A 22,859-nucleotide genomic window follows, 5' to 3' on the forward strand; every position below is an offset into this window, starting at 1 on the left:
CAGGAATAGTTAATTCTGTAGAAGCTATGAAATTGCAGAGTTAYTGATTCCATGAGATAAAGGGTTAAGAGCTGACTAGTGAACTCTGCATCAGACAATGAAAGGACATAACTAAAATATCTAGCAGTCTTGTTTTTAGTTGTAGTAAAAACATGACTGCTTTCATGGGAAGTAAAATTTTTCAAATATACTTGTTTGTCGCCTGGGAAGGGTTGTACTGAGTTTGTGGTTTTTTTTACGTGCCTGGCTGCCAGTGGCTTTTCACTCTATGCTTAGTATTTTGCACCTGTGAAAATGGGGTATGAAATGTGTCTGTGAGCATGACAGTGGTCCTTCCCTTAGGCAGTGTGTGGTGCTCAAAAGGAAATAGCAACAATCCAAGGCCTGAAACAGGGAAGAAGCAAGCCTTAATCCCTTTCTTCAAGAAAGTGCTGTGGAAGAAGAAGTGGAATTTGCTGTGTAAATCTGTTAGATTTACTCTTGCACATGTAGTTGTATTAGAGTGGGAGATTTTAAGCTATTTCAAGAGTGCCATTCTCCTTCCTGCCCTGAGATTCTTGGTAACTGGATAACTGGATTCTTGGTAACTTGGTAACTGGATTCCCGTGAGTTCCCTGTATAGTCTAGTGTCTGGAGAACACACAGAAGCATGAAAACAAACAAGCATATGGASATAAGCTTGTGATCGTAATTCCTATTCCTGCGGGGAATTCATTAACCTCTTGCATTTAGAAGCAGAATCATCTCAACCTAGTAATTGGGAAGTATCTGCAAGTTCATGTGCAGAGATGGGATGCCTGTTGCAGTTGAGATACTTTGTCAAATGCTGGTCTCTGGAGATTTGTCTGCTTTGAGCCTAGTCAAAATTGTGTTTCTGGGGAGGCTTCATACATGCAATATCAATTTGACCAACATGCCTTGAACTGATTTGCATTTTCTGTGTCTGTTGAAATAATTGCTCAGAGCTTAACATCAGTCTTTGTAATACTTGGGTGAGCAACCAGTCTTTGTATTGTGTAAATAAGCACCGATAACTTGAGTTGGAACATGCCCTAMGTCATGAGTTTGTGCAGCCAGCTTTTCTGACTGTGCTTGCACCAGTAGGAGGATGACTGTAATGTAGTTGATCTAGTAGATAAATACAGATTTGGATTTCTGTAGCTCTTTTACACTAAACATTTCTGCAGTATTTCCTTAAAGTTAACTTTTTTGGCTGTTATGAATATAATTATTTACATAGTTAAAAGACAGTGTTGCAGTTTGCTGTTTCCCTCATCCAGTTAAATGTTTGTACTGTACAATATGTGAGCTATGTGATGAATTCAGATGGTTTATAGTCAGGGCACTAATTGCAGATTTTCTTATCTCAGACGTATCTTTCACAATCCTCGTTCAAATAATAGCAGAACCAAGCTCTGCCATGAATTGAAGGGAAAGAATTTATTTAGACTTGGTTCAGTGGCTTTTTATATTAGAAATATTTACTTACGGAAAAGATTCATTAGTGTGATCTTAACTCTTTGTAGGAAGGGATTTGTTCCATAACTTCCTTGGTTGTGTTTTTTTTTCTTCCCCTCCCTTATTCTTTGGAAGTGTATCAACTCAAGAGACAGTAATTAGAGACGTTTCATCTGTGATTGTCTTACTGGATTTCAGTCCTGCTAGTGTTGAGGTCAGTGAGACTATTCAGGTGAATGAAGCTATTTAGATGCATGGGCATTTGTAGTATTATAGTGCATGGCTTTTTCTGTATAGAAACAGKGTGTTTGAGCCTGGACTCAAGTGAATAGATATTGATTGTTTTAATACTAATCCAGAATAATTAAATGTAATCCCCTTTAGAGCTTGACTGGTTATTTAAGTTACCTCTAAAAAAGGAGGTGAAACTGTCCCTGCATTAAATTCTGCAGTAATAGCATCCACATTTTTCCTCATCTAAATGCATCTGTTTAACTATATTCTGTAGTATTTACATCCTGTATAACTAAGCTGAACATATTTCAGATTTCAGTCTGTGTGGTGTGGACAAAGTCATGCCTGAAAACTGTGGCTGCACAGGTGTCATAGTTTAAGCCCATCCAGTAGCCAAGCCCAATGCAGCTGCTTGCTCATTCTGGAACCCCTAGGACTGGGGAGAGAATTGGAAGAGTAAAAGATAGAAAACACATGGGCTGAGATGAAGACAGCTTAAGAAGGAAAGCAAAAGCCCATGCACAAAAGCAGCTCAAAGCAAGGGATTAATTCACTTCATTCCATGGGTAGCCAGATGTTCAGCCATCCCCAGGAGAGCTGAGCCCATCACATGTAATGGTTACTTGGGAAAACGAGTACCATCACTCCAAACGTCCTCCCCTTTCTCCTTCTTCCCTCCAGTTTGTATAATGAGCATGGTGTCATGTGGTTTGGAGTATCCCTCTGGTCAATTTGAGTCACCTGTCCTGGCTGTGTCTCTTCCCAACCTCCCATGCACCCCCAACTGCTTTGCCAGTGTGGCAGTATGGAAAGCAGAATAGGCCTTGTCTCTGTGTAAGCTCTGCTCAACAATAACAGAAATACCTCTGTGTTATCATTACCGTATTCAGCAAAAATCCAAAACAGCCACATACCAGCCATTATGAAGATAGTTAACTCTACCCTGGCCAAAACCAGGACAACAGGTAAGTAAGCTCTGTGCTGCTAAACTACCTTTTAGGCCCAGTTGTGTTMTTTTCTCCTTCTGTGAGCAAAATAGTATGAAGAGCTCACTCATCCTTAGTGCTGTCCCATCAAGTTTATATACAGAGTGATAATATACCCCTGAGCTTGCTTTTCTCCAGGCTGAATGGTCCCAGCTTTCTCAGCCTGTGTTCCTGTAAAAGATGCTTCAGTCCCAGTGATGGTTCAGGCATCTTTGTGACCTGTTACTGGACTTGTTCAGTCCCTGAAGTCCCTGTCTCTTTTCTACTGAGGAGTCCATAAATAGGCACAGAGCTTTATATGTGGCCTGCTAAGCAGTGAGGAAGGATCACCTTCCTTCCCCTGTTGATGCAGGCCAGGGKACTATTGGCTGCCTTTGCCTTGGGGTTGTATTCCTGGCTCATGGTCAGCTCATTGTCCATGAGAACCATCCTCTGCAGAGCTGTCTCCAGCCAATCAGCCCCCAGCATGTTCTGGTGTCATGGATTATTCCTTCTCAGTTGCAGGAGTTTATATTTCCCCTTGTTGGATTTAAAATTTCTTTTGTCCCATTTTGCCCACTTCCAAATAGCAGCACAACCATCTGGTTTATCAGTGACTCCTCACTGCAAAACTGGCTGATGAAACTTTATCCCATCATCCACATTTTTAATGAAGAGTGTTGAAGAGTATTGGTCATAGTATGAGCCCTGGGGTATAATACTATGACTTGCCTTCTTGTGGACTTGCTGTAGCTGCTYACAAGCCTCTGGACCCAGATACTAAGCCATTTTTTAATAGATCGTGCTATCTATTAGTGCAATTATCTGTTACCCTACTTATCTAACCCTGTGTTTTGTCAGCATGTTTATGAGGATATTATGGAAGACCATGATGAAAGCCTTAATAAAGTCAAGAAAAGGGACATCAATTGCTCTTCCCTTAGCCACTATACTAGTCAGTTTACTGAAGAAGGTTATCTCAATGGATATGCATGATCTCTCCTTTGTAAATAAAATAATTTTCTTTACTGCTATGTGTTTGGAAGTGGTTTCCATGGCTATTTGCTTCTTCACCTTCCGAGAGACTGAGGTTAGATTAGCCAAGCCTGCAATTCCCTGGATCATCCTTCATACCTTTCTTGGAGGTATGAGTGATGCTTGCTCCCTTCCAGTTTATATGAATCTTTCCCAGTCATTGAGACCTTTTAAAGATTATTGAGAGTGGCCTTGCAGGGTATCAGCCAGTTCCCTCAGCTCTTGTGTGTTCAACCTGTCAGGCCCCACTGGACTTAAATGTGTCCGGTTTGTTTTACTTCTCCTTTGTTTAGTCCTTCTCTACTGAGGGTATGTTTTGATCTAAATTTTTTCTGTGGTCTCAGAGGCTTGAGGTTTCCAAAGGCCTATCTTACTGGTAAAGACTGATATGAACAAAGTTGTGAGTACCTCACTGTCATCTGTGTCATTATCCATCAGGTCCCCTGCCCCATTCAGCAAGTGGGCTGAATGGGGTGGCAGAATTAATACCCCAGTGCCGTGGCACTCTCCCAGCCTAAAGCCACTTGCTTGTTTCTCCTCTTCCTCCCTTCTGTGGGGGGCTGGAGTGGAGAACCGGAGGCTGAAAAAGTGAAGGTAAGTTGAGATAAGAATAATTTGCTGAAACTAGCAATGAGATGAGAAAACAAACAGTAAGAGCATCAATACTAATAAAACAGTAACAAAAGTATAGAAAAGAGAGTGATTCACATGCAAAAATGCTCATCAAAGAGCTTGACCTGAGCCCCACCTCAGCCTCTCCCTCCAGCTCGGTACCAGCACCACCTCACTACTCCATCCGCCATGCTTTCTCAAACAGAAAGTACCCTTTCTCCCTGGAATAAACTCCCTTCCCCCACTCCCAGCAATGACATGCGGTAGTGTAGACAATAACACGGGGTCCTGGCCATGCCCCCTACTGCGTAGTGCAGAAATGAACTCTGTCGTGGACCAGAACACCCGCTTATCTATTGGTGACACCTGATTTTCTACTGGTATTTTAAGTGCAAATGGTGCACTTAACCTATTTAACACTGTGGACTGTGGAATGCAAAACATCTGGGAACAGATGGGTCCATTCTCATCTTTAGGGCTAGAGAATGTATTCTGGAGAACTGATCAAACAGTTTGAGGCTTGCAATTCTGTAATCTCTATTCCTTYTGCCATTTGACCTGCTGGATGTTTTCAGCAATCAACGTTATTTTATGAAATAACATCTACTGCTCAAACAAACAAAACCTCTCATTTAAAATCTTACTAAGAGAAAAACAGAATATTTTGTCAACACTTTTTTTAGTACAAGGTTCATAAAAATGCATGTTGTTTTTAAATTTGTGTTTACTATGTTTTCTTTGCTGCAGAATCTCGAAGTTACATGGAAGCCATTGACCTCTCTATGGTGATGTCTGACAGCACTGTGGGCACTAACCCTTCTTTGCTGAGGGCCGACATGCAGGCTGATCCCTCCTTTCAGCACAGTTTTACATATTCTCGTACTGTTTCAAGTAGCAGTCCTATTCCAGGGGCAGAAAGGTAGGAAAAGATTCTCCTACTTTAGTTCTCATAATGATAGTTCCCAGCCAAGACATTATGCTTGTGGTTTCATTCAGGCCATTTTTCTGAGAACTTTGAGATTGGTTGTGACATTTAATGTTGATGTTGTCCATAGGCTGGATTTTATTGCATACACAGATGTTACTTGTATGTCAGGGATACAGTTAGCTTTGAAGATAAGTGGGAAGGCAAAAATAAATAGAATTTTATAGCTCAGTTATTGTCTGCTAGCACAAGCTCATATATATTTTTCTGTGTGCTTAACTGGCTTCTCTAATATTTTACTTAAAGCCATGTAATGAAATTTCATGTTGGAACAAGCTGCATATGAGAAGAAGGGAGCACTCTTCTCACTGCAGACGTGTTTCTAGTCAGTAAAATGTCAGCAGATTTGCTTTGGTAGTGTATAACTGACTCCCTTTCAGCTGCTCAGCAGACTTAAAAATTTTGCTATTTTATAATTGTATTCTGGTAAATATATAGGGCTCTGGACAAGAGCTTGAATAATGTGCTTTGTCCTTGTCCAAAGGAGCTTACAGCATAAGCAAAGAATTGGCAAGTAACAGCAAACAAACAAGGAGTCCTTAGTTGCTATAGAAGGTTTGCAAGACCTTAACAATGCATGATCAGTCATTAGCTGTGCGCTGTATCTACTCAATAGACAAGGTGGTGCATTAGCCCTCATCAARTTACCTTCTCTATCACTCTGCAAAGACATTCCTTTCTGGCTAACTATCCTATTCTCATTATTGGCTATTTGGCTCCATTTTCGCCRTAAGTATTTGGGAATGCTTTTGGTTGGAGTGTCATACTCTGAGTAAGTACTTCAAGTATGTTGTTCCAATTTATCTTTTATGTATCTTCCAATCTAATTAGTTTCATTTTCAATCCATTCTGAGACTGAAAGAACGTTTTGGTTTTCTGATTACGAATGTGAATCATAAGACTGAACAAAATATGTTGGTATTTGCTGCAGAGGAGGCAATGTAACAGTTACAAGTAGATATGTATTAAAAGCTTATCAGGCAATTCAGTCATTATCAAGTTTACATTCCTACTTCAGACTTTATCTAGAAAATTTTGTTCCCTTCTTTCTAAATATTTTTTCTGTAATTTTTAATTTCACCTAGCAGATAGCTACAGCTCTAGAGCTTTTTTTCGTGCAGTGATGTCTTCTTCAATTTGCTTACCTTCCATTTGTTTATGGCCCTTCTACTTTGAGCTATTCAAATCTATTGGCATCCATTTCCACAGATCCCTTTTAATTAAAAATCCTTTCTTTTTTGACATATCTCTTCTACCAGCTCTTTTCTCTTTGCGTTTCCCAAAGAGTTTGTTTTCTCTGGATCTGGTAATACTCGTAGTATTTTACAGCTACAGCCTAAGGGCATTTCATCTTTAGAAGTAAGGAGACAAAGTCTTACCAGATTATTTMATCAGAAGCTTAGTTTCTCTTGTTTAGAAGGACTTTTTTTTTTATTTTCTACTTAAACAGATAGAATTGCTACCCAGTAGAAAAAGAGTGTTTACTGTTGAAATATTTAATTCTRTAAATCAGATTTTTGCCCCCTGTCAAGTAAATTAACTACTGGGTATGCTTCCCTTATTTTTTTAATATAAATTGTATTAAAAGGGACTTGATCTGTGAGCTATTCCTTGTTAATGGTATTCTTATCATTATCATAGTTGCTAATGTATTTTGTGATGGTGCACAGCCACCTCCTCAGCCCATTTCTTTTTATTCTGGTGAGCATAAGACACTCTGCATGTAAGAGCTGGTATGGCTGTGTCAGGGCTCTTAAATGGCTATCTCTGTGCAGCTTTGGCACAAGAAATTGTTGCCTCCTACTGCTCTTTTTCAGGTAGTACTTCAGCACTTCACAAACAGAATCACTGTTTGTGAAGCAATGCTGCAAACAGTCTCACTAAACTGATTCATATTAAAAGTAACCCCCTCAAACAGGGAGAAATATTTTTAGCTGTCATTAATTTGATGGACTGGTATACAGTGCAGACTCAGAAACTATCCCATCAACATGGCTAGGTGGAGGGTGACATAAGTCAAAACAAACCTTACTGAGGAGATTACTGGTCAGAGTAAGGCTGGAATCCCTTGATCCAGCTGTGTTACCTAGTCCAGCATGTTTTCAGAGAGTGCCCTAAGATACTGTCCTGGATGTGATGTTTCATTATTTTCAACAATTACTGAAGTATGGGTTGTWCAGTAACATTTTAAGGGAATGATTTGGCTGTTGTTTTATTTTTGTGTTCAATTTTTGGCTTTTTTTTTTTGACAGCTCTTCTGCAKCAGAACATCCTTGGCTTGAAAGCAGCCCTAGAGCTCTGCTGTCAACCCAGTTTTCAATGGGAAACACCAGGCAGCCAGGAGGTTACATTGTGCCTTCTGAATTTTCAAATGCTGTGCAAGATGTCTCTCTCCTGTCTCATTTCCAAACTCCAGGACTGCAAGTTGTGACCATGAGCAACCTGGAGAGTTCACCAGCAGAGCCACACCAAGAACTTACTATCAGCAGCAGTGCCCATTCCTACCTGAGCCACAGTGCAGGTACCAGGGACAGTAGCTCTTCCCGAGAGGAGACACAAGCTACTTGCATAGCTAATACTAGCACATCCAAAACCCTGGGTTCATCAGTAGCAAGTGCTGAAGACAATGACTTTTTTACAGAAGACTTTATTACAGTGGCCTCTGGAAACAATAGCCAGAACAATCCAGTTCAGCACCACCATGGAGGGAACCTACATGCTCAGCCACCTCTTCCAGAGAAAAAGAGGTCCTCTGAAGATGAGCGTTCCTTTGCCTCTGTGTCGCCTTCTTCAAGTGGCTTCTCTAGCCCTCACAGCGGAAGCACAATCAGCATTCCCTTCCCAAATGTCCTTCCAGATTTTTCAAAAATGTTAAGCCCTTCTCCGGTACCAGGTAGGTTCTGGTTTTCTGCATCAGAAAAATGCAAAATACATTACATTTTATGTGATTTTATAGAAAGATTTTTGAGGATTTTAAAAGAGAGGGGAAAAAAATAGTAGTGGAATGAAAATGGCACAGAGTTCTTGAATGTTTGCAGTAACAAACTGCCAGTTCACTATCCTTGGATGCATTATTCAGAAAGCAAAGCTGCAGATTTCTTCCTGCGCTTCCTAGAAGTCAGCCATTGGGCAGCCTACCTTTTCAGCTGTCAAACTACAAGTATGGAGTTCAATTTCTTTTAAAAAGGACTGRCTTCTCTCTGCATCTTTTAGACTTGTGCCAAGAAAAGTTAAAAATGTAGATGTATATTCATTGGATGGTGTTGAGAAGTTTGTATTACAGCTTTATAACTAAAAGTTTTAAATATTTTATGGGTTTTGCAAAATGGAACTTCAAATATGCGTTCAGAATCTTAGTGTATGCTGGCTCTAAAGCAGTTCAGTTTCTCTAAACTCTTCTAGTCATGAATTTTTTGAATAATCAAGGTGACTGAAAGTTGGAAAGAAAAGTGAAAATGCATTTGTATTTAAAAAAAAAWTCTTGACTTTTTTTTTTCCCTTTTATTTCACAGAAAACACAACTGATAGACATGTGACCGTAAAATTTGTTCAGGACACGTCGAAGTTCTGGTATAAGCCAGATATTTCAAGAGAACAAGGTATATCAACTGATGCATATTCTGRCACATCCATTCACAGAAAAGCTAGTCAGTGAAGTCTTGCTAAGTTTTTTTGATTCATACCTGATCACTGAAATAAATATGAAACCTAGAAGGGTCACAGACAACCCCAGTTTATTTGTTAAAAGGCTGAATTTGAGTGTGGAGGGCAGTCAAATAGTCCTGAAAAATACTCAGTTAATCAGACAAATATTAGCTTAACTGAACTAATTATGAAGTAATATAGATATACCTGTGGTGGCTGGTACAAGTKCTCTTTGTTGTGGAGCTTCAGATTTTGGAATGGCAGATATGCAGGAAACAATACCAAAAGACTGGCTGCTCTCCAAAACCTCTTGAGTATAAGTGTGCTGTTCTGACATGATCTCAGATAATTCATTAGCTAGGTCATCACAAAAGCATCCTCATCTCCCAGTTGTTTTATAGCCTGAATTTCAGTGTCCAGTGACATATATTATTTCCTAAAGGTCACAAAATAGCACTCCCATGGAACAACATCTTTATGATGTATGATGTAGATATAGGATATTTATATGTAGATGTGTTATTCTCCTTCAGTGAACTGAAGAAAGCTTTTATTACCTGTGTGAAAATGAATACTTAAAAGCTCCTGGAGTACTGCATCTGGCATACAGGAAAGACACAGACAGACCTGTGGGAGTGAGTACAGAGGAGGGCCCCCAAGCTGACTGGAGTGATGGAGCACCTTTCCTATGAGGAAAGGCTGAGAGAATTGAGATTGTTCAGTCTGCAGAAGGGAAGGCTTTGGAGTGCCCTAATTGTAGCCTTTGGAGTAACCTAACTGCAGCCTTCCAGTACCCGAAGGAGCGTACAAAAAAGATGGGGAKAGACTTTTTAGAAGAGCGTGTAATGACAGGACAGGGTGAAATGGTTTCAAACTGAAAATAGGTTTAGATTAAATATTAGAAAAAAAATTCTTTACTGTGAAGGTGGTGAGGCACTGGAACAGACTGCCTAGAGCACTTGTGGATGCCCTCTATCCATGGAAATGTTTAAGACCAGGTTGGATGTGGCTCTGGTCTAGTGAAAGTTGTCCCTATTCATGGCAGGAGCATTGGAAATAGATAATCTTTAAGGTCTGTTCCAATCCAGGCCATTCTTCCATGATCCTATGAACTTAGACATGGTCAGTGCAACAGTGTGTAAATAAGCATGCTAGGTACTTTTTATGATCCACTAATCACCGAGGAGCAAAGCAAGCTCTCTTTGGATTATGAAAAGAAACTTCAGGTTCAGATATTCCCTGAAACAAGATTAAAAGCAAACAAAGTCAATGTTGATACCAGAAAATTGATATATTTTGTTTAATGGTAAATGAGAAAGAAACTAGTAGAAAGAGATCGGGGGGGGGGAGAGTGACAGGGTCAGATTAAATAGAAATATATCACCCCTCCGTAGGTCCCAGCAGCATCCTGTTGATCTTCTCCATTTCGTCTTCTTGGTGGTAACAGTCCCCTGCCAAAAAACATAAGAGTTCAACAGATTAATGTAGCTTTGGGCCAGGTGGGAATGCCCAGGTACCCCCCTGAGGAGGGGCAAATTTGACATTGTCTCTTGCAAAGATTGGTTGCAKCACTTTGTGTCATGTGCAGTGCTCTGGTGCAAGGCCTCTGGAATGAGTCTGGAGAATGCRTTGGGCATCTTTGACAGATTGTGATACCACCTCTGCTGCCCCTCACGTGAATGTCCTGTAGATGTGGCTTTTGTGGAGGTTGGGGAGGCGGTGGGTGGGRAAGGGTGTGGTTTACAGCTGAGCCACTCGTGTAAGGCAGGGTGGGTGTTCGCTGCCTCTGACCAGTGGTTATGTCATACACCCAAAAGTCTCCTCCTGCCCCATTGGTTGGGTGGAGAATCTGTGCCTGCCTGGCTGCAAATAAGCTAGTTGGGGGTGATTTTCAGGACAGCTGCTCTTGTGAATGCATCCTTCTCCCCCAGCATTATCCCAGGCCTGAGATGATTGAAAAACAGTGTCACTTTTATCTTATCTCAATTTCTTTTAGGTGGTGTAACTCAGAGTTCGGGGTTTCAGTCAGGAGGCCCACTCACGGTGGGGTGGGCCGTGATGGTGCAGCTTTGTTATATGGGCATAAGTCCTTTCTAACAATGTTTAAGCCTTGAAACTCTAACATTTCAGTCTCTGGCAGTGCTTTGCAAATGCGATTGGTCTGTCTGTTCTTGTGTTCAGACAGTAATAATCAGCTATACTGAATTGTGATTAACGAGTTAAGGTAGGATTTTAAATTGGGATTTTTAAAATGTGGTTGTCAAAAAGGAAAGATTGCTAACTAGTTCTGCATAGAGAAGGATGTTTGTACTAAACCAAAATAGTGTGAATTTCAGCTATTAGCAAATGATGAATTGCTATGTCTTCCTACTTAGTATGTTCTCAGATAGTGAGGATGTTCTTGTGTAGTGGGAAGTAGGATCCGGGGAATAAACATCATAGAAAAAGGAACATTAATTCCTTTTTGGATGATTCTTTGCTGGTCCTTTCGCTCCAGTCCCCTTCCCCTTATCTGCTCACCACCCATAATGAGAACTGAGTCTAAATGTGCAGAAAAATACCTGATGTGATGTGTGTCCAGAGAGGGAAGTATGTAAAAAGCAATTTTAAACCTAACTGCTTGAACAAATGAACCAAAAATCTTCCCAACCTTTTAATATGCCTCTTTTCATCCTTGAAGTAAATTCTTTTTAAAAAGTGGTTTAAAGTACTGTTGCTGAGGAGGGAAGCATTTGTTCTTTTTTTCCTGAGTTTAATAGACTGCTCCTGTGACGTGTTATTGTATCCTGGTGGATTTAGAAGTGTTATACAAGTACTGCTTAATTGCAGGGGTTTGTGTATTCATCCTCATCCTCTCAAAAGACATATTGTTTTGAAAAAAGTTTTTTTTTTCCTTTGCCACCTGACAGATAAAGAGAATAGTATGTGTATGTTTACTTTACTTGCTTTAAGAGAGGAGATCATTATGTCTGAATTTTCCTGATTTTTTCTAACTTCTCCTTTTTCCATGAAAAAAAAGTGTGCTTATGATGTAAACATTGCTAAGGCCTTGCAAAATATGCCTTTGTGCCCCATACGCATGATATCCATGTTTCTTGTAAACAGTCAGTTAAGGAGTCCAGGGTCAAATCTGGGCTTTTTCTAGTGTTTCTCGGAAGGCTTGCTGATGGTTAGAAATTATAGAAACAAAGTATACTAGTATACACGAGTATTTATAAAACGTTTATGGGAGAGGAAATAAAGYAATCTACAAAGGTTTTATTAAGATCCATGGTTAGATTAACTTTTTGTCTGTTTTCAAAATAAGTTGAAGATTTTGGGCTACTARATTTCAAAGTCTGCAGTTGACTTGCTGCTGCAAAGCAGCAGCATTCCATGCAAATATTTCGTCTTGGACAGGACTTCATATTGAACTTTCAGAAAAGATCCCAAAATACAGATGAGAAATATTTTGAAGWCAAAGAGCAAAATATATACTTACATTCCTTTCTTTGCTTTACAACTCCTAAGGCAGTAAGGTGATCTTGTGAGCACAAAAACTTGGTGGTGGATGAAAATTAGTCTGTTTTGTTGGGGCAGTGAAGTGAAGTGAAAAACAGTGCTGTCTATCAGTGCGGGAATTACAGAGTGCTGTGCAGTCTTTGAACAATTTGACAAAATCTAAGCAGAGGTAAACTTGCTATTGCACTGGCTGTAGGAATTCTGGTGAGACCTGAGCACCCTTCTCTGTTTAAAAATTGGCAGGGTGCTGTACTTAGGCTTCTTTTAAAATAAGTATCTGTGAGATTTGGATAAGGTGTTTCTGCTTGAGTCCCCCAAATAATGCTTGATTGTATTCTATTCTACAGTGAGGATAGAGAAAAAGTTCTTACCTGTTTTGGTGTCCTATTCATTATACATTTGCTCTTCTGTACTTTTTGAGTGAGTGCATGTTTCTTGAATTGTTTTTCTCTCTCTTTGCTGGAATCCCTCACAGCCATTGCTGTTCTCAAGGACAAGGAACCTGGGTCTTTCATTGTGCGAGACAGTCATTCTTTCCGGGGAGCCTATGGGCTAGCAATGAAGGTTGCCACACCACCACCTTCTGTTCTACAGTTAAAAAAAGGTACTTTTGTATGTTACTAAATAAGCCATACATAGCAGGTTGTTGTTATTGCTGGGTAATAATATGGTGGAATCTTTCACACTTCCTGTAAGTGCAGTTTGAGTTACAGGCTGCATTTGATGCATTGTTAAATGAGACTGGATATGATGCCTGTTTGTACTATATGGTTTCACCATGATTTGTAAATGCATGTGCATTGTGGCTGTGCATSTGTTGTACCTCATCAGCCTAATAGAAAATCAGCATCATCTCAGCAATTGGTCTTCAGTAGCAATCAGAAGGCTACATTTGATTCACAGACTACAATGTAGATTTTTCGCTTAGCTGGAGAGCTGAATATTTTTGATCCAAAGTTTTATTTTGAGACAGTTCTAATTCAGATACATATCTGAAGGGGCTCCTAAGGATAMTTATTTAAAAAGTAGTGATTTATAGACTTATTCTGCCAGTTCTAGTGCCTCCATATATAATTAGTGGGTGATGGTTTTGGAATGTAAAGTGAGAAGAATGTACAGAAATCTAATTGGTGTATGGAAACTCAGCAGCTGGTATGTGTAGTGTTCTTGGTTCCATTTCTGCTACTGCAAGGGTAGTGGAGTGGTTTTTATTGCTGCTGTTTTTCTTTTGCAAAGCTTATTATGTTTCATTAGTACTTGCTGACTGGTGAGGTAAGCAGCTAAGATTACAGGAAAGCATTTATTCTTAGTGTTGTTTTTATGGAAGTGTGGTTTTGGCTGTTTTTGTTTGGCTGTTGGTTTGGATTTGCTTACTCTGGGATGAAGTTAGTAGTTCACCTCTGTTACAGTAAAATTTTGAAACTGTGTTTTAATCTGGTGTCTTGAAACAATTTTTAATAACAATTTGCCGTGTATTTTTTTGCCAATAAACACCAGCAGAACCACTTCAATGTCTTATATAATGAAGACAACACATATGTACTGGGGTGGTGATAACAGCAGCTAGAAGGCAAATTGAAAGTGGTTTGTAGGTGTTCTTAATAATCTTCTCTTATAATCAGATCTGTGAAGTCTCAGGAGACATAAAAATTCAAACTCTGCCAGCCTTTAAGAGACAATTTATGTTAGTAGTACCAAAGGCAAGTCATAGTAAGACTGTAGCATTCTTTCACTTCTCATTTTGTGATACTTAGCTTTTTTGGTTTACCCTGTTTAATCCCAGAAGGCACAAATTAGTTCAGTTTTCTGTAGGGTTTCTTGTTCAAGGTTTCCCTTTCCCACATTCCTTGTAGCCATTTATTTTTAATTTTTTGAGAGCATAATGGCGAACAGTAAGCTGTTTGAAAAAGTGATCAGTATTTGCTTGCATAGAGGTTTCTGCTGTCCATATTAATGCTTTCATCTGTATTAGCCTGAAAGTCAACTGTTGACATGTTTCCTGATAGACCAAAGGGACCACATGTGTTTGTTTTGTTAAGGCTTGAATGGTTCAATAGCTTTGTCCTGTTGCCATGGAGTAATTGTTTAATTATTTGGAGAGGGATGCAATTTTTAGTCAGGAATGAAATACTGTGATTCCATCTTTCTAGAAATAAATGTTAAAAGAATGCTAAATCTCAAGGGAATTTTTGCGTGTCTATGGGACTTTGAATCACCTCTTTACATCCAAGTCAACAATTTTGGTTTCTCTTAGATTCCTGAGATTAAAAAGCTCTTAAAATCTAGTGAAACAGTGTGTCCTGTAATTGTTTGTTTTCAGGAGCAGAGACTTAGCATGGAACTGCAAACATTTGCAAACTTAAAAATTCACTGAGAGAATAGCCATCATTACCTTTGTGTGGTTAAATCTACTCTTGTTTTAATCTGGAGAACTTCTGTGAACAGAACTGCAAATTGGAGTATTTTCCCATACTTTTACTTTCTTGTTACTTTGGATACAAGTTCTTTTAATGGGCAAGTGCATCAAAGTTTCTAACACTGATTTTCCAAATTTCTCTTCCTATCTGTAGTTTGGGCCATACTTGGACAATTTTGGACACCAGTGTATATTTGGATGTCACTCACTTAAGAATATAAAACCATTTCCTCTGGGTGTCTAAAGTGAGCTATTTGCTTTTTTGCAAAATGGCCTTTTAGATACATCTTGTGACTTGCAGAGTAGGTCTAATTGTATTTGCATTCTGTATATAAAATGTTTGGTAGTTATGTGGAAAAACCAATTCATGAAGACCTGATTTGTGAAACTTGTCTGTTAATTGATTTTTTTCATGAGCTTTTTTTTTTTCAACACAGTTGGAGATTTGTCAAATGAACTTGTAAGGCATTTTCTGATTGAATGTACTCAGAAGGGGGTACGCTTGAAAGGATGCCTGAATGAGCCATATTTTGGTAAGTACTGTGCATCACAGGGACAGAGAAGATGGAAACAGTTGGTGTTTTCCAGTGCTTAGATGGAGTGCAAATGAGAGTCTACTTGTTCAAGTCTTGATGACTTCTGTAGGAACACATTCCAAGGTTCCAGGAGCCTTGTGCATATTCACCTTAAGCAGATGTGCGGGGCGCTCTACCACAGATGCACATCACTAAGCTTCAAACAGTCAAGCTTGTCTTGCAGGCTTGTCTTGCAACTACCAATGTTGCTCCAGAAAGCTGAGCTAGATCACTCTTACCATCCTAATTGATTCAGGACCTTTGTTCTGYGTTATATTTATGCTGCATATAAGGTGGCTAAGAATGACACCAGAGTGAGACCTGGCTACATCAGCCTCCCTAATGTAATATGATGGAAGTGCAATACTTGTAGTGGCAAACAGCTAAAGACCTCCCTAGCTGYTCACTCATTGACTTTCCACTCATTTGGGGTAGGAGGGGAAAATAGGATGAGAAAGTTTATGGGTTAAGATAAAAACAGGGAGATGCTAACCAGTTACAGGGCAAAAGAAACTCAATTTGGGGAAAATCATGTTAATACTTTTCCAATTCAGATCAATATTCAGGTAGTAATATGTTGAGGGATACATTCAGTGCAGGGAGCTAGGTTTGCAGTCTGGAAGTATGAACTGCAGATTGACCTGTGAGTGTCCCAGGCAAGAGGCCCTGACCTGCTGMCCCTTCACATAAGAAAAGGCCTGGGGACCTGTGGAGCAGGCCAGGTGACCAGACACTCGAGATACAGCAGCAGCCTACAACCCTCAGATTTTCCTGCCCTTAGACTGTAAAGGTATCTCTCCTTGGAGGCACCCATCTTGAGCTGTTATTAAGTTGTTGCACTAAGATTAAATTACTTTTAGGATCTGCATGTCTGAGACTCTGCTAAGGGAAACCTGGAGTTGAGCTACTGAAGAAACATGGTCTGACAGTACCTGTGAAATACCATGGTTGGTGTAGCTGTGAAGGGACTGTGAGTCCCAGCTTGGGTGATGTGAGAGTGACTGCCAGAGTGGCTCCTAGATGGTCAGACAGGGAAGTTTCCTTAACATGAGAAACCGAGACAAGTATTAAATAACACTTTTCCTTCCCCTTTGCCAAGCTCAATTTCACTTCATCTCAGACTCCTCATGCCCACTGCAGTGGGTGTGAGGGTATATGGTCATTACAGAACAATTCCTCTGCTGCTYCATCCCCCTCCCAATTTTTCCCTCCTGGGATGCAGGCTTTCCCCATGGGTTGCCATCCTTCAGGAATAATATCTGTTCCATCATGTGCTCTCTGTCGACTACGTCTCATTCAGAAAAGGTCCCATCTATTCCAGTGTGAGGTCTTTCAGAGGCTACAGCATGGGGAATGGCAGCTTGGATACTCAGAGCATCTCCTCCTCSTCCTCTCTCCTTAGTGTTCCCTCTGCTGTGTCTCACCCAACCTTTTGTCCGTAGGTGCCTTGCAGTGGGTCTGCTGAAACGGGCTGTGTGCAGCATGAAAAGCCCCTGGACTCTACCCAGAGGTCATCGTGCAGCCCACCCAGCCCCCTGTTACAGGCCTTGCCATATACACCAAATACACCTGTGAAAGGGTCATCTACCATGTGAAATTGAAGTCATATTTAAAGCAAAGATGGATTGAAGTTTATCAGTATTTGGCATGAGACTTAAATCAGAATTTTTAGTCCATTCCTACCTCAATCTTGAAGTACCTGTTTAGGCACATCTGTAGCCCTACTAGTCACTTAGTTTGAACATCTCCTAATGTTTCAGTGTGTACAGTGCTGGTTTGAGAACTAACCACTGGGAGAGATGAACCCTACAAAATTCCTTGCAAGAGATTTCAAGTCAGAATTGCAATTTAATAGTTTACAGTAGATGCAATGATACAGAAATACTGACTTAAACCCACAAAATCAGAGTACAACCTTGCACCCTGCTGGTCAGGGTGRTGGTCACAGTCTGATAAAGCTTGCAGTCCTGTTGAAGTGATTGTTGCAATCTTGTTGAAAGCGGTGGTCCTGTGGAAGGTCTGATCCTCTTCTAGRTCTGTTGAGCAGTGGTAGTTGTGTCCCAAGTTCCCAAGGACCCAGATTATAAACAGTCGGGTTGAGGTGGTACCTCCCCCAGGGCAGAGGATTTCACAGTGGAATGATGTAATACTGTTGAGTCATTGCAGTTGCCAGTTCTGCTAATGGGCTATTGAGTCCATGATGGCCCATTAGCAGATCCCCTTAGGATGAGTGTAGTTATCACAGCTGAGTTAATTGTGAAGAGAAGGAAACATCGCCTTGCAGGATTTGTCTCTTCTCCCTGCTCTAACACCCAGCTTGCAGTCTGAGGGGTTTGGGGTGCACGGGACAGATGTTGCAAACATCCCACCGCTAACAATTTATCGGGAATGATGTAGATGGGAGTGTAATACAAAGCTCGGTTACACCCCACGTTGTAACCAAGGATGCAGCATCAAAACTGCTTCCCAGAGTAGATGAACAGGCACTAGTACACATATTTATGGGTAAAGCAGTAAAGGGCTAATAGTATCTAAGACCCTTGCAGAATTGGGAATCTTTCCATTTCAAAGGAATTTTTGATTGACTGTAAAAATGAGGTTGGTTTTGGTTCAACTGGGATTTTTCTTCAGCACAGGAGTAAAATGTTTGGTGCTTGTTAATAAATGGGACTGAAGGATGGCTGTTTGTACAGACAGATTGATGAATRCTATGCCTTCCTCTCACTCCTGGATGGATAGTCTCACATGCTAATGTCAAAGATAACTAATGTTGAATTACTTCAGTTAAGCCACGACCCAATTGTAAGAGTGACTTTGAATGTAAAAGAAGGTTAATTTAATAGAGAATGCTGCATAYATCACTGCTACATTGAATGGAAGAGGTTTTACCTAGACCATCTTTTATACTTTTAGATGTACAAAATGGAGGTGTGTGTAGACAGAACACGAGATGATGAAGACTAGGTGGTTAAGAGGTAGAACTCTATGCTGTAATCATGTAGCACAAGCGACCTCTTGTGCTCTTTATCACCTTTGTAAGATTTTACTACTTTTACCAGAGGTTAAGGGCATTGAAAAGAATTTACTGACTTCTATACGTTACTGATTTTGTAATTTTTAAATTTAAATTTTGTAATTTTTAAATTTTAAATTTTCTCCACTTGAAGCACAGACATTTAGGTTAGGATCTAAGTGTATTTAAGAGGTGAAGGGAGCATATGGTTGTGATTAATGAGTTCAAGAAGATCTTGGTTAGGTGCCAAGAGATTTTTAAAGGTAAACGGAGGGGGTTCTTAGTCTATAAAATACTTGACAGCAAACATAGCTTATGCTTTCTTGTCCAGGAAGTTAACTGTGCATGTCTTGTTACTTTTCTGACAACAGGGAGTTTGACAGCTCTGGTGTATCAGCATTCTATCACTCCTCTGGCATTGCCCTGCAAGCTTCTCATCCCAGACAGAGGTATGCTTGTTGAAGTACAGAAGAGATACTCGCAGCCAAGCTTTGCTTCTAAGTGTCAGTGTCTGAAGGCAGGTGAAGGTGTTACAAGTTGAGATCTAAGCAAAAATGCACTAAGGAGCAAGCTGTGTTGTAAAAGTGATTCTTCAGTATTGGTGATGACCCTTATCGAAAGTGTAGTTGAGAGCATACTAGTGCTGTGATGTTCCAGTCATGAACATATGCATCATGGAAATCCACCCAGTAATTTACCATGGAGTAAGACAAATTTACTTCTTAGACATGACATTACACCAGTGTATCTTTAGGTTTAACTACTCATTCACGTCTGGATAACAAAAGGACAAAGTGGTAAAAAGCAGATGGTGCCCTGAGTGTGATGCTGGTAGGAAGAATGTAGCAACTTGCACAGGTTGAGATGTTGTTTAAGTAAATGATCAAAAAGCCTGTGTTGCTTCATGGGATTATGATTCTAATTTTGATTATCCTGATTTCATAAACCAGTCTTAAGACAAAACCAAAATGCTCACGCTTGTCCAATAATTCAATTGTCTGATATTCTCCCATGTGAGGTTAACCCCAGATGCGCTTTTGAAATGTTAAATGTTCTTGTGATTTTTGACTGAGCCCTTTAAACTTTTGTTACAGACTGTGAGTTAATGGACAAAAATAACATTTGATTTGTGTGAATACATTGATGAAACCATTTTAGCACAAAATATGCTATGCTAGATGTGACAGGAGATCTCATGCATTTATGTGGCAAAACAGTACGGAGGTGGGCATGTTCTCCTTGTCCCCCTCACCTAAGACAGAAAACTTACTCTGTTCTTCCAGAGGTTCAGGATTGAAACATGTGCCTTGTCTTGAATAAACATACCATAGTGAAATTTTATTTTGGATTTATATTTTAATCTGACTTGATCATGTATTTTAAGATGATCWTCTGTGGTTAATGACAGGATCCAGTGCCCGGAGTATGTAAAATGTTTGGATAATTGTGACTCCAGACATGTGAATAGTGTTCCAAACCGTATTATGGCTCTCTTCCTCATTTCATTATATTCAAAGACAGCATACCTCATCCTAAATGCAGCAGTAAATAAGATCTTTTTATATCCATTAATATACCTGCAATAACATGCTGGTGGACAGTTTCTCACTACTTCTAGTAGTGAGAGTGGGAACTCCCAGTGAACAACTGGGAGGTAAATATTCCACTGCTGTCTTAAAGGTGCAGATGGGTTTTTTCAATTTAAGAAGAAAGGAGCATTGTGTTGTCATCCTCTGAATCAAAATATATTGAATTGATTTCATCATGGTAACAAAAAGTCTTTCTGTATAAATTAATGTAAGTTATACAAATCAAATGAGATCATTAAAATCACACTATTTAAAMTATTTCAGGCTGTAGTGAGGAAATTTAGCTATAAGTATTGTCTTAGTATGTCATCATGTGTGTCTGTGCAMTATATGCTATGTTGTTATGTTTATTGGCAGGAAATAAAGGTTAAGCATCTCTCTTGCAGTGCTTGAGGCAAAAGAAACTGATGCAGCACAAAAATTATGAATTATTATAATTGCAGATACAAGGTTATTTGTATAGTAGTAGCTGACATTGCAGTTACAAATGCTAAGTTCATACTTGACCATGAGCTTTGATTTGTTGATTCAAGTCCATATAAGACATGGATAGTGTTTTCTGTTTGCAGATCCCTTGGAGGAGATAGCAGAAACTTCTCCACAAACTGCTGCAAACTCAGCTGCGGAGCTTCTCAAACAGGGTGCAGGTCTGTTAAACTTTGTCCTTGCATTTTGACTATCACTGATGTTTTTCTCTTACAGGCTGAAGCTTAGAMTGGATTGAAGGATATGTAAAAGTGGCAGTTAAATTTAGAATGCTGGGTAGAAGTGTAAAGGGCACTGGGAGGATATGTACCAGGTTCTTTGTTTTCTGCAGTCAGCTCCTAAGCTCTACAACCCTGTATTTGCTTTCCAGTCATGTATCTCATGAGAATATGAGGTGTGTGTAGGTGTCTTCAAGCATAGCAATTTTTAAGCAGGACATTGCTTTCATAAGTGATAAACTTCGAGAGGATATTTTCAACCTGTTGTTGCAGAGGTTCAAGAACTATGTATGAGGTCTGCAAAAACCAGCTAAGGAAATTGTTCAGTTAGGGTTAAGTTCTCATCGTGGGGGTTAACAATACCACTGGAAAATGCTTTTTTCAGATTGATGCTGTGGCATCAATCTGAAAAAAAAAATTAAAGAGCAGTTCCCTGTGCTTCACTTGGTGCTGCATGTTGTTAGAAAATGCCGTGTGTCTTTTCCACTGCATGCTGTTTAATGGATTCTCATGGATAATGCAGGACCTGTTCTGGCAAGTTGAGTTGTGTTACCACAAGCTTATTTGATGTGACAGAAGACCCCTGACCAGAGTACCTCCAAATGATGCTATGCTATGCATTGTTGCCATTTGTATGGGTCTCAAACTGGGATGTTTGCAGCAGCTGTATAGAGGTTTGCTCTGCTTCTTACCCGCTTTATAAGTGTGCCACTGATCCAGAGCTAGTTAAACAGCCTGTCTGAAAAAGTGTGGTGCCATCCTGCCTCACTGTATTGGACAGTGAATATTCCTGCATAATCTTAAGGTGGCCCTTAGTAGAAATGCATCTCCTGTATTATTCCAGAGGATCATGCCYGTGCTCTCCCATGGTCCTTGGTTTTCAGGTTGCTATGAATTCTCCCCAGGACCCACCCAATTAGTGCCATTAAAGCTCGGGAATACACTACATTTACCACTTTCTTTTGAGTTTGGCCTACTACTGGATCCACAAGTGAGTGTTGTGGCAAAGCATGCCTTTCTAAGAGCACTGCCTCATTGCCCTCAAATATTTTAGAGCACTTCTGAAGGGGCAGTTGTCAATCTGGCCAGCTCTGAAGAGAGTGTTGCTTCTTGCTTCTGCAACAATCTGGTTTGACTTTAATATGTGCACTTTAAAGTGCTGTAATTGAGCAGGCATGCATGGCTGAGACTGTGCTATCAGTGAGCAAGTGTTGGCACACTGGTTGGTGTTTGCTGTAGCCAACAGGGAGAAACAAGGARAATTAATTTTTGTAGAACTTTACTTCTATAAAAGCCATCAAAAGGGGCATATGTTGTCTTTCRAGAAATGTTGATTTCTCCTTACTCAGACAATGCTTTTCAAAGAAAAAGAAATAATTCTTCCTTCAACTGAGGCAATAGTCAGTTAACTCCTTATGAGAGTTGTCATGTCATGGATCATTTAGGGTACTAGTACATGTGTTTTTAATCTGTTTTTAATGTGTTTTTAAAYGAGAGTTTGGAACCCAAATAGATATATTAGCTCTGAGAGATTCTCAGAGCTTTTTTGTTCTGCTTTGATACATCAGGGTTCCCTTTCCAGTCACAGAAAGCATTCAAGTTGTGGRGTTCAATATTGAAATGCAAACTCAAAGCATGTAAACTGAGTCCTTTCAAAGAAACTTTAAAGCTGATGTACTTTCTCCCTGCCTTCTTTACTCACACTTCTCACTCTACAAGCAAAAAATTACATGTTTTCCTAGAAAGATGATTTTTTGTAACTGCCTGAGAAAACCTTATGAGCATTTCCAGTTTCTATCTGTCTCAGTTTGAGACAAATTGGGAGGCAAAAGCTCCCAAGTTCTAGCAGCTCCTCTCCACAGCCAGGCTTGGAAAATAAATCTCTTAGAGGAAAGTGAAAAGCACCTGTTTATTTAACAAAACAAAACAAAATGCCCACAAGGCACAAGGGCAAAAGGRGCGATTAGATATTGAACCTGGCAAGCTAGTGGAGTTTTAGAGTCCCTTCTGTGCTGGGCATGGTTTCATTCCCTGGTGGCCCAGGACTGGGATGAGAGTCRCTCCAACAGCTCCCTGCAGGGGTCCTGCTGACCATTTGCCCCAGAGATTGTCTGGTGTCCAAATAAG

At 40.0% G+C, this 22,859-nt stretch overlaps 1 protein-coding gene across 7 annotated transcripts in view; it reads left to right on the forward strand.

Moving 5' to 3' along the window:
- The window catches only part of TNS3 (tensin 3), a 141,602-nt gene that overhangs the window by 109,113 nt on the left and 9,630 nt on the right, over positions 1-22,859 (forward strand). For all 7 annotated transcript variants that reach the window (XM_057367470.1, XM_057367473.1, XM_057367476.1 and 4 more), the window contains 7 exons: positions 5,052-5,223; positions 7,542-8,182; positions 8,802-8,888; positions 12,911-13,039; positions 15,289-15,384; positions 18,811-18,888; positions 20,598-20,675. In XM_057367470.1, the coding sequence (XP_057223453.1) occupies positions 5,052-5,223; positions 7,542-8,182; positions 8,802-8,888; positions 12,911-13,039; positions 15,289-15,384; positions 18,811-18,888; positions 20,598-20,675 (1,281 nt within the window). The remainder of the gene's footprint in view (positions 1-5,051; positions 5,224-7,541; positions 8,183-8,801; positions 8,889-12,910; positions 13,040-15,288; positions 15,385-18,810; positions 18,889-20,597; positions 20,676-22,859) is intronic.

Source organism: Malurus melanocephalus, unplaced genomic scaffold, assembly GCF_030028575.1.
Source record: "Malurus melanocephalus ecotype Western Australia unplaced genomic scaffold, MMel_1.1 scaffold_79, whole genome shotgun sequence".
NCBI lineage: Eukaryota > Metazoa > Chordata > Aves > Passeriformes > Maluridae > Malurus > Malurus melanocephalus.